The 18126-nt window shown below is 39.4% G+C and overlaps 1 protein-coding gene across 7 annotated transcripts in view; it reads left to right on the top strand.

The window, feature by feature from the left end:
* The window catches only part of CRPPA (CDP-L-ribitol pyrophosphorylase A), a 141178-nt gene that overhangs the window by 105878 nt on the left and 17174 nt on the right, over window positions 1-18126 (top strand). Inside the window, exons 10-11 of one of the 7 annotated variants that reach the window (XM_065666251.1) lie at window positions 3295-3428; window positions 15345-15410. The exons of 2 other annotated variants lie outside the window; for them this stretch is intronic. In XM_065666251.1, the coding sequence (XP_065522323.1) occupies window positions 3295-3384 (90 nt within the window). In that variant the 3' untranslated portion in view covers window positions 3385-3428; window positions 15345-15410. Of the gene's footprint in view, window positions 1-3294; window positions 3429-4699; window positions 4754-15344; window positions 18064-18126 lie in introns of those variants that run through there. 4 more of the 7 variants (XM_065666252.1, XR_010609878.1, XR_010609880.1 and 1 more) reach the window with 4 other exon arrangements.

Here is an 18126-nt window from a genome sequence, read left to right as displayed (position 1 = left end):
ATGAAGGAGACATTGTGACTGAGGACAACTAGGAGTGTTAAGAGATGGGGTTGTGGCACACAAGTAGCGCTGCAGACATAGTTCTGCTTGCTGAATAGACAGCAGATGTATGGAAGCAGAGCATGCAGGGTAAAAGCTGAGGCCAAGAGCAGGCACAAGGGAATACAGTTTGTTGAAGGCAAAAGAGATATTGAGTCAAGAGAGGAATTAGTGGAAAGGGAGTTTGAGGTTACTTCTTTTGTCCAGCTGAAGCTTTTAAAACATCTCCATGATTCATTTAATCAATACAGGCTGAGGAGATGAGCACTATAAAATCAGTGCCGTGGAAAAAGATATATGTAGTTCTAAATGCAGCTGTGAACTTGGAATCAAATAATGAAGCTGAAAGGAAAGAAGAGTCAGAGTAAAGGTTGTACTTTCTAGTTGAAGCACCAGGAGATATGTTCTTAAGTAGCACCTGACTTATTTGAGAGGCTGAACCAGTTTTTAGTTGTAGATAAAGCTTAGACAGAGCTAAATTCCTCTTGTTTTAACCAGACAAATCAATAACATAACAGCTCTGCAGGCTGGAATACCTGGGCTCACACAGTGGGTGCTTGGATTCATGTGTGCCATCCAGTGTTCTCACTTGAGTAACTGTACCATTTTGTGCGAGTTATTTCCTCGATAGCTGTGGATATCATGGGCAGCACCACACAAGATTAAGCTGCTATGTTTCCCTTAAACATAAATGTTGTTACTACAGTACAGTTTTTACGAAAGCGTAATGACTTTTTAAAATCAATTTAAAATTCCTCTGTATCTTCTGTCTAGGATCTGTAATGATTAACTGCTGTCAAAATTACTGTCAGATTGAAAACTACTTAGTGTGCAGCTTGCTTTCATTTTTAGCAGTTACATTCAAAAAATAATCCAACAATTTTGTTAAGCCCTCTAAATTATTCTTAAGTTTATTTTAAATATTATTACCAGTTGACATATTTTAAAATAGCCCAGAGATCCTGCAAGTGAATTATGTGGGTATTTACTTAATATTCAGTATTCTTGTACCACTTCTAAATATTGGTGACAGTAATATTTAGCTGAATATTTAGCTTTTATAGGGCAAGCTGAAAACTAAAACCACTCCACATGCAGGCAAGCTTCAAGACCTCTTTCATCTTGCTGTCTTGGAAGAATAGCAGTCCCCTTTCTCATGAGAAACACTAGTGCCCATCACCATGAAAATAGTACTGGTCACTTGTTCTCAGCCTATTGATTTCAAGTAGCTTTCAATGACCCAAATTCTAAAGTGAGGAGTAAGTGATGTGGTAAACTCTTACACATCGTGTTTAGTCATGCCCTTGGAAGCTGTCATAAATAGTTTCTTAATCGAATGTCTATTACAAGAAGATACTAGGGAGAACTGAACTTATCTTTGCAGACAGTCACAGGCGTATTTAAAGTTGCAAGTAGGCACAAGATGGTTTTAGAATGTTTTGAAATGAAACTTTGGTAACAATTTAATTGAAAATGTCATAGGCTGTAAACCAGACTCTTCTGTTATGCAACTTAATACAACACGCCTGAAGAGTAAGCGTGACACTGAATGCTAGTCTCATAAAAAGCGATGTGTTCACAACTAACAAAATATTTAATCTGTTTTATTTTTAATAAAGCATCTTAATTATGGAGTACAGTTAATCCCTTTGCTAAAGCAAGACTCATTCCTTTCTTTGTTTGTTTTATTCTTTCCGTTGCTTCTGAAAGTTTTAAAAACAGCAATTTTTTTTAAATTTTTAAAATTTTAAAAAGCAGAAACCTAATTTATGTATTTATTTTTATTCTACAATAATTTTATAATTTATATATATATTTCATTTTGAGTACCTTTATTTATATATGGCCAGGCTATTGTGTTACATGCTTTGGGCTGATACTAGCTGGCAGAAAGAGAGAAGTCTGTCTTGGCAGACCCTGGGTTTTACGAGAACATCTGTGAGCTCCGTATGGTGTAGCTGGACTCTCACAGCCTAAAAGAAAACTAGAATCTAAAAGCAAGCACATCTGTCCCCTTACAGTTGTAAGGATTATACATTTTGAGTTTAAGGATAAGGATTTACTGGTGACGCCTGAGGAATGGTACTAACTGCTCTGTGTTTTAGCTACAAAGCAAGTTATGGGCCCTCTTCTGCCTTCCTGTCATCTGGCTTACAGTTGAATGGTTTTTTTTCAGAAACTGGCTATCTGACCTCCAGCTATGTGGTGGTTTAATCAGTAGCTAGGGGCAGGAGAGATTCCTCCATGCAATTCTACGATTTGGCTACAGAGGGGTGACTGAGAACAGCCATCACAGCATGAGCTATGTAGAGGCTGCAAAAACCAGCTGAGAAAGCGAGTAAGCGCACGTGCAAGTAGTCCGTGTTGACATTTTGTGCTTCCAGTCATACTGCTAGCAAGTTATCTGGCTTGAGGGTATTTCAATTTTATCTTTAAAAATTATACTATACCCCTTAGCCCTGTCCATCTGAGAAATAAAGTTTGGATCAGCTTTTTTAGAAATACTGTTTCCTTGCGCACAATGGACAGAGAGAGATTCATGCAGTTCATGCCTAAGGGTGCTGCCCAGTCTCAGTGTGTAGGTAAACATTGTGTAGGCAACATACCTGAAAGAAAAAGATAGAGGCAAAATCACATTCTCCATTCACAGCAGGTTTGAGTCTATTTGAGCGTACCTGTGTTTAGAACACCTTTGGTCGTAGAACCATTCTTGCTTGCAAGAAATGCAAGTTCCATTCCTGCTTACTAGACTCAAAAAATCATAGAATGGTTTGGGTTGGAAGGGACCTTAAAGATCATGTAGTTCTGACACCCCCGGCATGGACAGAAACACGTTGCACTAGACCACATTGCTCAAAGCCCCTTCCAGCCTGACCTTGAACACCGCCAGGGATGGGGCAATTACTGCATAAAGACTGCTTTGGAGAAGAAACAAGTCCATGTTCTGAGCAGAGGGATGTTGAGAACAATCAAGAATTACTGCAAAATTAATGTATTAAAACGTCATATTGGTGTGAGAGACAAAGGGAATGCATCTTTGTCAGTAACTTGTGTTGTAACTTGTTTTTCTCCTGTTGACTCCTCTCCTTTTACTCTCCAAGGAGAGATGTCACCACATGTCTTTGTAACTTTTTCTCTAATTTTTGTATGCTTTTTCATCAGTCTGGTGATTTTGTTTTTTGGAGGAAAGTATACTAGTTTGGCCTTACACAAAAGTCTTGGAATTCTAAGTTATGTAGATTGTTTGCCTTCCAGGAGGATGTAGACCCTCAGCTGGAGCCAGGAAGTCAGAGATGGGACATCAAACATCACACAGACATGGTCAAAGAAATAGAATTTGAGTGATGAGATGAAAGTTGCAGGACGGACATTCGATTTCAAATGTTAAGGTGTGATTCAAGGATGTTTTCAAATTTCAGTGTGCAACTTCAACATATATTTTTTTATGTTGTATTCTCCAGTCAGTCCCTCCTCAACAGACTGGTGTGATGATGTGACTTGAGAGGTACTTGCAAGCAAATAGCTAGATTTAATTAAGAGTATCAAATTAGGGAAATCTGTGATACCAGATGCTTACCAATAAGCTTCTGGACAGCCACTCACTGTGTCTCACTGCCCAAACCACTGACATTTGAGTTACTTTAAAGCTGCTTTTGAAATTTTGAGAGAGCAGTTGGAGAAGAGAAGGCTGTATGGAGACCTCATAGCAGCCTTCCATTATCTGAAGGGGGCCTACAAGGATGCAGGAGAGGGACTCTTCATCAGGGACTGTAGTGATAGGACAGAGGGTAGTGACTTCAAACTTAAACAGTGGAAGTTCAGGCTAGATATAAGGAAGAAGTTCTTTACTGTTAGAGTGGTGAGGCACTGGAATGGGTTGCCCAAAGAAGTGGGAAATGCTCCATCCCTGGGAGTGTTCAAGGCCAGGTTGGACAGAGCCTTAGGTGACATGGTTTAGTGTGAGGTATCCCTGCTCATGGCAGGGGGGTTGGAGCTTGATGATTTTAAGGTCCCTTCTAACCCAAACCATTCTGTGATTCTTTGATTATGTAAGAACAGTTACATATTAGGTCTTCTGTAGCAAAAGAAAGTTTAATGTTGAATTCCAGTCCCTGCAACTGTAAAGTAACTGGGTTTGTAATACTGCTGTTACTTTGGTTTGTATTTCTGTAACCAAGATTGGAACGTGGCCTTTACCCCACTGAACTGATACTATCATCCTAAAAATTTGGAAGCCACAAGACTGGGATGTGAACAATAGCCCAGCACATGTGCACACGTACTTTGCCCCTCAGAATCTCGTGTTTTGCTTATTTCTTTCCCCAAAGGAGACGTTTTGGTTTTTCATAGGCTATACAGTTTTTACTCTAAACCATCTCAAATAAATTATCTGTAATAAAGAGGAATTTTTCCAACCAATTAGTTACTGTAGCCATGTGCTAGTATTTCAGATTATTCACAATCTGTGGGAGTTGTATAATGAATATTTTAATGACTGAACAGAATATTTGTATTGAAATGGATGAAAGCAAGCCTCTCCTTATTTTGAAGAGCTGGATGTCTATTATGCATAATATTCCATATGTTAGCACCTATAGGAGGGGACAAAAGTGTGTTTTAGATTGAAAGAATGGAAAAAATGCTTATGTTTTCTCTGCAGAGTTTTTCAGCATCCCCCAAGAATTTCCAATGCATCACTCATTCTTTCCAAAGACCTTCCCTTTTCGTGGCAGTCACTGAAAAGTAGCCCAGTCTGTCTGTACAACACTGATAACCACAGATTGTGTGTCACAAATTACGTGAAGCTGCTCCTGTACATTTGTATGCAAAATTCTGTAAGCTGTGATAGCTGAAGTTTTACTTTTCTTGTCCTGCTTATTAGCAGCTTAGATGTTTGCAAACTGCTATGTTAATTTTTTTCTTCAAAAGTGCAACAACCAATGTATGTTGTCAAGAGAATATGTGACAGAAAGGAAACGCCTCTAATATAAAAATATACTGTGTTAAATTTACTGTAAAATATGTACTTTTTCGCTCATGCTAGAAGTTTATGTGAAGAAGTGGTGTATTTTTTAATCTGTTCCCATTAGGAGGTTTTGTCAGATCCTAAGTAAGGATGGCACAGTGCTCCAGAGTTTGAGAAGCATTCAGACCTGTGATACCTACCTACTCATAATTTTATGATTACACTGATGACCCCCTATCTCACTGGGTAACCTGGTTGGTTCTTTGAAGGTTATTATTTTTCTAACTTGCAGTATGACACAGTTTGCCTGTCAGATAGAGCCTCTGGCATTGATATCATCTCATCTTAGCTTTAACAATGGCATGCTTTTTGTATTTCGAGGATGGAGACAGTCACATACTTAATCTTTTACCTCTGTTGTTTCTCCTTCTTCCCTTTCTCCTAGCTTGCTTCCCCACCACTTCTCTCCATCTTCCCCACATACACATTTTTGCCTTCCTCCTTAGTGCTGACTAGGGCTAAACCAGTAGTCATTGAGTGAAACTGAGCTTCAAAGTGCTGTATTTCTCAGCTTATAATAGAAAAACAGCTAAACTGTGTTGAACTGCTTTTGCTTTGCTACTAGTTCCATGTGTCAAGTGCATCCATAAGTTATCAGTCACTGCTCCATCTTCGCTTGGTGCCTGGTGCCCTGCAACAGCCCATAAATGATTTGAATGACTGGGGTGTTATGTTTTGCTGGAGGCCAGCACTACTTAACCTGTTTTTTTCTGTATGTGTGTGTGTGGTGGGTCCGCTATGTATTCCTGGCTACCTGCAAAACTTAACACTGCAGTCCATCTATTTACGGACTCACAGTGGAGCAGGCAGCAGAGTATCCACCACACATACATACCAAGGAGAATGCTATTATATGCTGTTGCGGCGTGGAAGGCTCAAATCCCACTCCCATGTGAATTCATTAGTGCTATCAGACTCATCCAAATCTTTCTGAATCCAGAGGAAAGACTTGCCACAGCTTCACTTGACTGTAGCCCAATATTAGATTTTCAACAGCTTGCAGTACTGGTTGTCAGAGAAAAAGGGAACTCTCTTGTACCTCAGGAGCATTTCAGTTTTCCTATATTGATAGCAAGCTTTTTTCCATCCTCCTAAAAATCATTATAGAATCATAGAATAGTTAGGGTTGGAAAGGACCTGAAAATCATCTAGTTCCAACCCCCCTGCCATGGGCAGGGACACCTCACACTAAACCAGGTCAGCCAAGGGTCTGTCCAGCCTGGCCTTGAACACTGCAAGGGATGGAGCATTCACAACTTCCCTGGGCCACCCATTCCAGTGCCTCACCACCCTAACAGGAAAGAATTTCTTCCTTATATCCAATCTAAACTTCCCCTGTTTAAGTTTTAACCCATTACCACTTGTCCTATCACTGCAGTCCCTAATGACTCCCTCCCCAGCATCCTTGTGCTATGTTTTAGAAGATTACCAGAGTGATACCTCACAGAGCCTGTAGGTAGAGAACAGGAACATATATCAACATGAATACATTTCATATTATAGACTTACTTGGTAACATACTGTATGAGGAGACCACCTCTAAAAAACCTCAAACACATCATATACTTTTTCAGACAACTGCATGTGTTAAATGGCTTATTCCTGCTAGTGTTTTTACACCAGTCCCATACAGGTGGCAGAACTGGCTGCTAGCTCAAGCAGTAGGTAGCTTGTTGAACAACTTAGAGGGAAAGATGGTTGACAGGCAGTTGTACTATTGCTACTGGCATACTCCTGCCAAGAGCTTTGATCAGATAGTGGGTAAGTGGTGAATGAAGACTCTTGCTTAAGCTGCAGTGATTGAATGTGCTGAAAATGCTCTTTATAACAAACTTCAGAGAATATTTTGGCCCAGGAATTTTTATTGATTGGTCAGTATGATCATGCTAACAGCTTTTCTTACAGGGGAAAAAAAATAAAGACTTGGAGAAAACAAGAACAAGGAAATATATAGCCTAAGCCTCCAAGTGACAGAGGCATTGTCACTGAGTTCATGTCTGTTCCAAACACCATTTGGGTCTTTCACATCAAATGAACAAATTTTTGGAGCCAAAGTTAGAACAGAGCTCTCACGTGCTTCCCAGACGTCTGGACTAGTGTCTTGACTGGAGTCTTGTCATCTCTCTGTTGTGATACAGCTGCTCTTGTCATCTCTCTGTTGTGATACAGTGGCTCTGCACAGAATGGGTATTCCTTCACAGGAATTTTAACCTCAATCCAAAAAAAGAGTAAACTGGGATGAGGATTAACCACTTCAGACAAAGAAGGAAACTGAACCATGTTCACCTGCATGTTGCAGAACACATAGATAATGGAGCTGATGTGAGACTGTTGATTTAGGGGAATTCTGTCTATTCTGTTCATACTAGAGAGAGGAATTAATCCTGTTTGGGTTATTGTTTGTTTGTGGTGTTTTGTTGGGGTGTTTTCTAGCAAAAGAGCGATGTTTACCTTCAGTTTTAAATCCGTGAACATAAGGTGAAAAGATACACGCAGCAGCATTAGGGACATAATTCTTACAGACTTGTCTGTTCTCAGTGTCTCCACACCATCCTTTTAAACGTTGATGGCTCTTCGTTTTCTAATGAGGAGCTATAAGAGGCATGGTTGATCAGCGGTACAGGAGGGAGAGATACAGTACAGTATCAGATATTTATGTACAATTTACCAGGGTTTGCGTTGCTTGTAGCATTGATGTACAGCTGTTTAACTACAGGGAATTCATTAACTCAGATCTATCAGAGCTCATTAACTAAGGGGTCTGCTAGGCTCCATTAGAACAGTGACAGTTTATTTCTTCCAGTGCCACTCATCAGTCCTCATTGCATCCCAAGTATCTAGATTTCTAAATTACTTCTATTTTGAGGAGTATCCACTAATGAAGAGTTGATTGCATTTTCTTAGCTCAGAAAGGAAGCAGGGCTGTGTATACAGAGGTTCAATTATGAACCTGACAGAGCAATTTTGAAGCCAGCTATCTATTTGAACTCAAATGCTACCTTAATTATTTATGTATTACTTGAAAGGAAACCTAAAAATATTCAGAGAAATAGTTCTCTTATCTTTTAGAATTATCTGCATAGCTATCTTCTTATTAAGATGAATTGCTGCATTGATATTATGTATGAGATGTCACTTATCAATAGATCCTTTGGCACATGGATTAAAAAATGTGATGTGGAAGCATTTTAATAAGAAGGAGACTTCAGATTAATTTGTACTATTACAGAAATGGAGGTTGCTTTAATATGTAGATGCATGCCACTACTTATCTTGAGTAGGAAAAAAATGCCTCTTCATGAACGTACCAGAGAATTCCTTACGGCAAGATTAAACAGCAAACCAGGTTATATGATTGTTTTCTGGTAGTGGAAGAACCTCAGCCCCTCTTCAAATTATCTTTATAAATAAAAAATATAAATTGAAGAAGAAAATGTCAAGTATTGAGGGTTCTGAGAGTAGATTTTATTGTTGTTGTTTTTTGAGGCAGGATACTTTTGAGGCTGAGAGAGTTGGGCTTGTTCAGCCTGGAGGAGAGAAGGCTCTGGGGAGACTTCACAGCAGCCTTCTTGTGCCTAAAGCGGACCTATAAGAAAGCTGGAGAGGGACTTTTTACAAGGGCATGTGGTGATATGACAAGGGGAAATGGCTATAAGCTGAAAGAGGGTAGATTTAGATTAGACATTAGGAAGAAATTCTGTATTATAAAGGTGGTGAGACACTGGCACAGGTTGCTCAGAGAAGCTGTGGCTGCCTCATCCCTGGCAGTGTTCAAAGCCAGGTTGGATGAGGCTTTGAGCAATCTGGTCTAGTGAAAGGCGTCCCTCCTCTGGCAGGGGTTTGGAACTATATGACTACTTCCAACCCAAACCATTCAGTGATTCTATGATGCTATAATTCTCTACTTGGTTTCTCCGATTGCAAATAAAACACTGTCAGTACGTGACATCAGGCGAGTTCTTGAGGCACCTGGTATAGCCTTAGTATAAATTGCAGCATCCTGTGGAGTTTTAAATTAACACCAGCTCCTCTTGTACTGCCAACATACTCTTTTGCAAGATGCTTGCCAGAACGCAGACTGTTTCAGCCTTTTTCCACTCATGCCTTGCGGTGTACCTAGTGTGCACCCAGGCCCACGCTGCGAAAGGGAGCAGGGGGCACACAGTCCTTCTGCTGGATCTGGCCATTTTCTAAAAGCTGTCAAGAATGTGCAGTGCACCCCAAGTGCTGTCTTGCAGTGTGGCTCATTGCTCTCTTGTTCTCTGGGTGGGAAAGGTGACCACGGAGCAGTTAATCTTTTTAAATGGCTATGTTTTATGTGGTAGCTACATGGGATTTGTGCCTTATTCGGGGTGGATTATCTGATGGTTGTTCTGTGCGTTCCTGATGCGTTTGGGTAGGGCACAACTGTCATTTCCCAGTGATACTTCGGTTGCATCTACACTGATAAGGAAAATAGGCCAGGGATGGTTCTCCTCTCCTCAGGCTAAAAGTCACAGCATGCCTCATTTCCATATGGCTAAGTTCTCGTTTCCCAAAAGAGGGTGGCCTCATTCAGCCTGTCGTGTAGGAGCAGTCTCTGGCCTGTGCTGTCTCATGAACCATGCCCAGCCATTGTCTGGGAACATGTTAGCTGGCAGGAGCCAAAACTGTGCCAGGAAGCGGGCTTACAATAGAATAGCAAGGGCAGGGACATGCCAGCACATGCCCTGGCCCTCCTTCCATTCATGGTACAAATGTAACTGTATCAATACCGCTGTTCCCTGAGTTTAGCAGCATCTTTAAATCAAGTTTCCTGTCAGCCATATAATCAGGGCTAACATTAAAGTTCTATTCATTTTTAGAAACTGTATTAGATGGAATGTCAAATAATATCACAGCAAAACAGACTGCAAATAATGGAACACAGCTGGTTTGTTCTTTTGAAGGGATGCAGTAGAAAGCAGAGGTAATACCTGCAGAGGCTTTATTTTTTGAGCTAAAGAGGGTAGTATTTGTTTTTCAAGCTGTGCTTAAACTAAACTAGTACATATGTAAATTGAAATGCATGTATGTGAAGTCAGCTGGGGGGGGGGGTGCGGAATCCTAAACAGATTGAAGCAAGGAAATGATGAATCGTTAGGGGAATGTCAGTGAATATTCAGATATCCTCATAGTTCCTTAAACAAATGCACATTTGTAAAATATCAGATTGCATATTAAAACACAACTCTGTCCCTGTATCCATTCCCAGTCTTATTCTGCAAACCAGAAAACCCCTACAGTCAATAACTCTACATCAAATAAATTCTGAGTATGAGTTACAACCATCACACAATATGGTTATGTTGGAATATTTTTACTATTTAATAACAGACAAAGTGGATATTTTATTTTGGGATCAAAGTGCTGTTATGTAGATTTATGGTTTATAAGGTTGGCAGTGTTTCTGAGTACTTTCTTTTCCAAAGTACATAAATATAAAGTGGTAAAAGTTTTGGTTTTAGCTTATAAATGTAGTTAATCATCTGTTCAAACAATAAAAAAATCTATTTATTAATGGCCAAGCAACAGTTAGGGGGTTTTGCTTTTTCTTTTTACAAGAGACTCATTTAAGGCAACTGGATGAAATGAATAGACAGTGACTATCACAATGGTTATGGGGGGATCATGGCACACCACTTGATTGTGTGGAACTTCAGGCATTAATCCACTAAAGTCATTACTGCCTCTGAGTCTTATTTAAAGGTCACAGTCTTTTTAAAGGACTTAGTTGGTGAGCAGAGGAACTCTTGGTGTTTGATGCCTCCCGTGTGTGAACAGGTGTGCGCTCCCTGCCTGCTGTGTTCAAGTATGTTCCCCACTTGGAATCTGCAGCACTGAGCAGTGGGTGGGCAGTAACGTGCAAGAGCTCTTGTGGGCTACAGGAGGATTTGTATTGATCGTTCTTTTCTTACATCCTGGTTTTTATCGTAGTTACAGTATATGCAAACACGTCAGGCGGTTAGGCATGTGAAGACCTGGCTCTGCGTGATTATTTGACTTCCTGCAACTAATAATGAGATTTTTGAAAGATTTAGTGCTATGCCATTGAATATAAAAGAGGATCGGAGGCCTGTATGTGCAGTGGAGTTAGGTGCGGTAGATGAAATTTGTCCTGGCATCCTTTTTGAAGCCTTCCTGTAGGCACTATCAGCTGCAGTCGGCACTGTTGCCAGAAATAACATTGCAGTGTCAGAAACATGGGTGTTTTAAGGGTATAGCCGGGGGACTTGAAGTGTTCACTTACTTGTTTAACTTCAAATTAATAAAGACCCACAAGATTATTTTTTCTTTCCCAGATTGTTGTCATTTTAATTCTTTTTAATATCCTTCATAAATACTGCTGGCATCCAAATTACATATAACTACTTAGGAAAAAGCTTAAGTGTCATTGTGGCACATTGAAAATATCCCCTCACATGCACAGTCACAGTCTAAAATGAAATAAATTCCCAGCAGGATTGAGAGGAGAGGAAAGAATCCAAAAGATACAACTTAACCCCATCATGTCAGTCAACGTTATGCCCCCACTTTGAGCAATGTGTTCTCTTTCAGTTGCTAGAATTTCTTCTTCTGTTCTCTTTCTTTTTATGATAATAAGGACTAGAAATGATCAACAAAAGTTCTAAATTATGCACAGGCTGTTCCCATTGGATACTGCAGTAATGATTCCTAGCATAAGAGTGAGTTTTGGTTCTCAGAAAGTTATACAATGATTCTGAAATTCCTGGAAGAGTCCAGTTCTTCACGTAGTTTACTACCTCTTTCCAGTAAGACTGCGGTTGTGAGAATAAGGCCAGCTGCAATCAGCACACACTTGACCTCTGTGGCACTAATTTCTGCACTCAGAGGCTGGCTCGTAGGCCCAGGTGCTGGACACTGTTCAAAGAATAGGTGACCCTGAGATCAGACTGAGGCAGCACTACCGGGAAGGAACAACAGGATAAATTAAAAACTAGTAACCCCAATAAGTACTTCAAAGGACTGCCCTGTTGAAAGCTTCAGTACATGTGGCATGATGTCATTTAACCATCAACTGTAGCTGCGTAGAATTAAGACTATCTTTTCTATTACATTTGTTGTCTTAAATCAGATAATGCATATTCACTTAAAGATACTCTCCTGCTTATGTCTAAAAAACGGACTCACAGGGGCTAATCCCTACAGTTCATTGTTCCTGCCATTGTACTGATTGAGTCTCAAAAGGACAGGAACCAGTAGGTTTCCCAAATAGTTCTAAAAATAGTATTAATAATCAGACTAGTAGAAATGAAGTAATTGTAAAACTTGCAAAGACATTTTAAATTGTGCAGGTTACTTTTTCTGTTTCCCTTTTTGAACAAACTGCAATTCACCACTCAATGTCAGTGTGCTTTATAGACCACTTCTGTGTGCAGGTTTCTGTACGCATTGCCTGTGTTACAAATAGTACTTATAATTTTTTACATGTCTTTCCTTCAGAACATGGAAATTAGCACAACTGTTGTGCTCCTAGGTTTAGCTTTAGAAAAAGCTTTTTTCAGTCTAAAGGAATCTTATGGTGTCGCTTTCAATCTCTCCTGTGAAAGTTAAATTTCTTTCTCTTGCTTCCTTTTATGTTAAAAAACTTAAATAATTTACTGGTGCAAAGGAAGGTGTGCTGAATTCAGTAACCAAAAGAGGATATGGAAAGATTTATTTGGAGAAACATTAAGAGCATTCCTGGCCAGGTGTATTTTATTTCTTTTTCTGTGAAATAGGGGGTGGGGGGTGGAAATATACTCTTCTAGCCAGCATTAGATATGGCTGGAAGCCCATTTGGAAAGCAGTGTCTGTAACTGGGAAGTGCTTCCTGAGAGAAACTGGACCAAAAGCGATGAGGGTACAAAGAGATTGACATTGCTGAACAGCAAGTGTGTGCTAGAGCTTGAAAGCAACTGCAGCGTTTCCCGCCCAGGTGGGTGTTTGCACATGACTTCCACTCTCCTTGTACATTACACAGCAGTGTATCCTCATGGGAAACGAGGAGTGAAACTTCTGCCAAACTGGAGTAGTGGATTCTTGAGTTCCTCTTTGCATCGTTGGTATGTGACAAAAGGTTCTGAGGGAGCAGAAGGAAGTGTTACTTTGTGAGCAGCAAGACACAGCTGTAGTGAATGTCTTTAGGACAATTTTTTCAAACACTGATAAGTATTTTTACTGCATAATAGAATATATATTACATGAATTTGTGGAGAGTGTAATCTTTTGGGGGGTTACAAACAGTGACACCTTTCTTATTTGATGATTTTTATGACAAAATTCTATTGAAATACAAATATAATTTATCCAGGGTTTATAAAGGAATGCAGTATAAACTATACATTTCTAATTCTATCCTCTTACCTCTCTGACATTGTTTCCTGTGATTTACATACAGCACAAAGTTAATAAGAGCATTATAGAATCACAGAACAGTTTGGGTTGGAGGGGACCTTTAAAGGTCCTTTAGTCAAACCCCTGCAATGAGCAGGGACATCTTCAACTAGATCAGGTTGCTCAGAGCCCCATCAACTTGACCTTGAATGTTTCCAGGCATGGCGCATCCACCATCTCTCTGGGTAACCTGTTCCAATGTCTCCCCACCCTAATTATAAAACATTTCTTCTTTATATCTACTCTGAATTTCCCCTCTTTTAGTTTAAAACCATTACCCTTCATCCTATCGCAGCAGGCCTTGCTGAAAAGTCTCTCACTGTCTTTCTTATAGGCCCCCTTTAAGTATTGAAGGGCTGCAGTAAGGTCTCCCCAGAGTCTTCTGTTTCCCAGGCTGAACAAGCCCAACTCTCTCAGCCTTACCTCATGGGAGAGGTGATCCAGCCCTCTGATAATTTTCTCTGGCTATGCTTCAACACAGAGTATTCCAGGGACACTTTTCCCTTTCAGTTTTTCCTTCAGCCCCAACTTCTTAGTCTCCAGCTCCCCTCTATGTTAGCTGAATAGGTGGGCCTCCTCATGAGTAGCCTTACTCCTTAAAAAAGCAGTTTTAAAAGTTTTGGTTTTGTAGAAGTTGTTAAAACCATTTCCTCTTTCTCCATTACTCCAAATTTCTCAAACTTCCTACACAAATTCTTCCTTGATGCAGCATCTTAGAAAAATAGCGGTGAAAAATATAGAATCAAACTGCTCCATCCTTCTGCCCCAGGCAGGAAGCTGTACCTGCACCCCGTTTTACATGTAAATGGGTCGCATGTTACAGGACCCTAATGATGAGTTTCCTTCATCTGTCCAATAATCTGTTCCATTGTATACCGGTCCCTACTGTTAAAACAACTCGCCTGACTTTTTATTGCCGTGTTTAAATTAAGTCTGTTGCTTCCAGTTTTACTCATCGTGGAGAACGGCTCTTGCTTTCTCTTTGTAGCTGCCCTTCTGTATCTGAAAATCTTCCAGATTCTCTCCACAATTCTGTACACCTTTCTTTTCCTCTGTTGCTTCACAGAAATTGTTCTCTCCTATTTCCTCCTCTGGGGATGTGTCCTTGCCTGGCTACACCTATTGCTATTTTCCCAGTGCGCAAATGAAAACATTACTGGTCGCAAGAGGCCAGTCTTTTATAGTTGGTGCCATTAGGAAAACTTGTCAATTTGACAAAGGGCTCTTTCAAATGTGAGTTCAAGTGCTCAGTTAGCAGCACAGAATCAGTCTCATTTTATTACTTCTTCCTGTGTTGGTCTCTATACTTGCCTGTCAAAACCAGACTACTCTTTGAAGTTATTTGATACAAAGATCAGCCTACACTACTGATGTCCCAGTGCTTAAATGTCTGTGTGAGTTGAAGGAGTTTGTAGACTTCAGAGAGGATTCAGTAGGTGCTTGAAGTTACAGGTCTTTAGCTATGTTACCCAATTAAATCCATTTTGCTCCAATGTTTTCAAACCCCAAATTTTTTTACTACTTTTTAGATCTTAAAAATCAGTTAGGAAGGAAGTGACAGAATCAAGCTTCTGTTTTGGAGGTCTCTGGATAGATGGCATTAGTTCTAGCAGTTAAAATACATTCCTTAAAACATAATTTTGCTTGTTAAATCATCATGGAGACTGGAGAATGGACATTACTATGGAATTGTGTTCCCTTAAATGAAAGTTTTAGAAGTTCTTCTAATAAGTACAAATTTTTGTGGGTTTTTTTTTTTTTCAACAATGGTAATTTTGCATATTTGAAAACTTAATTTTAAATATTTACCTTTTCCATTTTTGTAATCGTATTGTTTTCCCTGCTCCCTTTTTTCTTTCCCTAGGATTGTTTGCTGCTTCAGGAGACAGTATATTCTGCTGCTGCTCTTATCCTGGCATTAATAATGGACAGAAATCCAGAGCTGATTGGCCAGCTGTTGGTAGCCTAAGACCATAAATCTTGTGTAGCTTTTGGAAGTGTTTCTTTTTCCTCATCCATTCACCAAAGGTCTTGAATAATTTTACCCTTTGATGAAAACTCTGGATTTATGACATTTGGTATTAAGATCTTTTTACAATGTATTTTTGATACTTAAAATGCAAGTCTGATATTATGTATAAAGTGTAAAATGGCATACAAATAATTCTGAGATACACCGGCTACATACTGTGAGGAATGCTACTGAAATGTTTTTGTGAGGTAAATGCTCCATCCCTGATAGTGTTCAAGGGCAGGTTGGATGAAGTCTTGGGTGACATGGTCTAGTGTGAGGTGTCCCTGCCCATGGCAGAGGGGTTGGAACTAGATGATCTCAAGGTCTTTTCCAACCCTAACCATTCTGCATTCTATATGATCATTTAAAAAGGTGTACTGGTGACACCAGAGCATTCATGCAGAATTGTCTTTAACCCATGTATGTGTGTTGTACTCTAGAACTGCAGGAATTAAATTTGATTTAAGATAAAATAATCCCAAAGCACAGCTCATCATCTTTATGTTAAATTATTTTAAATTTGCTTCTGTATCTGTTAGTGACTGTAGAGTTCATTATGTAGTATAGCCTTCCTGACATCCAGAGAAACGATATTGCAAGAAGTATTTGAAGGGTCACGTCCCTGTCCTCCATGGAATGAAGGTAACCTCCAGACATAGTAAAGATATGCATGGGAACAGCAAGGTGCTAACCCCTAGTTTTGCAGTTGCAGTATTCTCTGGCTGTAGCACTCCTTACTCCTACACTTCTCCCAGTAGCCCTTTGCCATCATTGTGAACTAGCTCCAGTGAGTACCGTATTACGTATACCCTTTGTGTTTGCATGTGTATGCATGTGTATGTGTGCATGTATGTGTGCATGCTTAAAGGAAAAGGGTTAAGACTGAAAAAAATGTTTCAGAACCCACTCTGTAAGTAATGGAGAAATAGGAAGGTTCTGTTAGCTTAACCACAAGAATACAATTTTCGTCTCTCGCTAGTTAGCATATGTGTGTATTAAGTACTGGTGAAGAGAACTAAGTGTGATGAGTTCAGATATGTGCTACACTGACATACAAGTGTGGAATGTTGGGACAGGAAGGTGAAATGGTGAATGGTTATTCCATGGAGTATCTCCAGGTATTGCAACCACAAGAAGTGGACAGTGCCTGAAAACACCTGGCACTCCCTATGCATCAGACTCAGGGACTGCAGCTTTCCTTCAGCTTGTGAAGAGGGTAGTTTAGTGTCTTGTACCTGCCATGACTGGAATAAGGTCTTAGAGAATATCCGCAACAGAAGCATCCAGTGAGTCCCCCATTCAGGCTGTCCTGAGCAAGAGCACTGTCAGTTCAGCAAGTTTCCCTGTGAAACCAGCATTCCTCCCATTACTCCCACCATCTTCCACACCCTCTGGTGCTCAGACAAAACTTAGAATAGCATGATCTGTGTTAGGTCCCCTTCACCTAAGTATATTTTGATTTTAATTCCCTTTTAGAAGCTGATGTTGATCCCAGACTTCCTTTACTGCACAATAAAAAGTTGTTAGCTGACTGTTCTGTATCCAAAGCCCCCATTTTCTTCCACACACAAGTCATCCTAAGACAACCAACAAAGTTCTCGTGCATCATCTGCTTTCTTTTTTACTTCTCTTTTCTCTCTACTTTGGTTAATAATCTGTCCTTTTCTGACATTGTACAACATAAGCATTCATATTAGCTCAGTGTATACAACAGGCTACACAATAGATATATTTTATTCATATATATATTCATATACACATAGTGTGCTAATAAATGAAGAACTAAATAATTTATTATTGATATTCATCATTTAGCAGGACAGCTTTCACGAATAATTTCCTTAATTCTCTTTTACATTAATAAACTTGATGAAGGAATTTGTCTCACAGGCTTTTAAAAGACACATGAGAGATATCTCTTTGTATTTTGTGATTCCTCTTCACTTGAAGATTAGAGTTCATACAATCTGTGATATGTTTTCCTCAAATAATAAGCAATTCAATTTAGAAAATTCTTGATTTTTTTCCACTCTAATTTATACATTGTGGTACTTCCTTAGCATTGGTGTGTAAATTGTCATATGCTTAAACAGAACCTTTTACTTTGTGGGGTTGTTTTACTTACCTCATTCTTTTAAAAGGATTTCAATCCAATTTGAAAAGTTACTGTAATGAACTGCTGTAATGAGAAATTGTATTATGGTTGTTTATGGACTTATTTTAAGAAGAGAATGGATAATGCACAACAGAAAGTAAGTTTTGGGTTATCTAACATACTTAGTACTAATCTGAAATAGGAGATAATGAGTTTTATTAATGTAGTGCTAATCCTTGTATTACTTCTTTTTTAATCTTTAGCAATCTTTTTAAATAATGTACAAACACTGAGAAACCCATTTTGCTGGAAGCAAATACACCAATGGAGCTACTAAACCTAGATCACGAAATACTAGAACTACAGTAGGAAAAAAAAGAAACTGGACTGTGATTAATGCTATTGTGTATCCAAACCAAATTTAAATGGTCTTTGGGATGATTGTTAATACTTACAATGGGAATAAAGATTTAAAATGGAATTAAGAAATGGGTTGATTGCTTTTTGTCTGTGCCTAGTTTCTCACAAATAACAATA

The sequence above is a fragment of the Lathamus discolor genome, chromosome 2 (genome assembly GCF_037157495.1).
Source record: "Lathamus discolor isolate bLatDis1 chromosome 2, bLatDis1.hap1, whole genome shotgun sequence".
Lineage (NCBI taxonomy): Eukaryota > Metazoa > Chordata > Aves > Psittaciformes > Psittacidae > Lathamus > Lathamus discolor.
The sequence above is the reverse complement of the archived record's forward strand: the minus strand, read 5'-3'. Positions and strand labels throughout refer to the sequence as shown.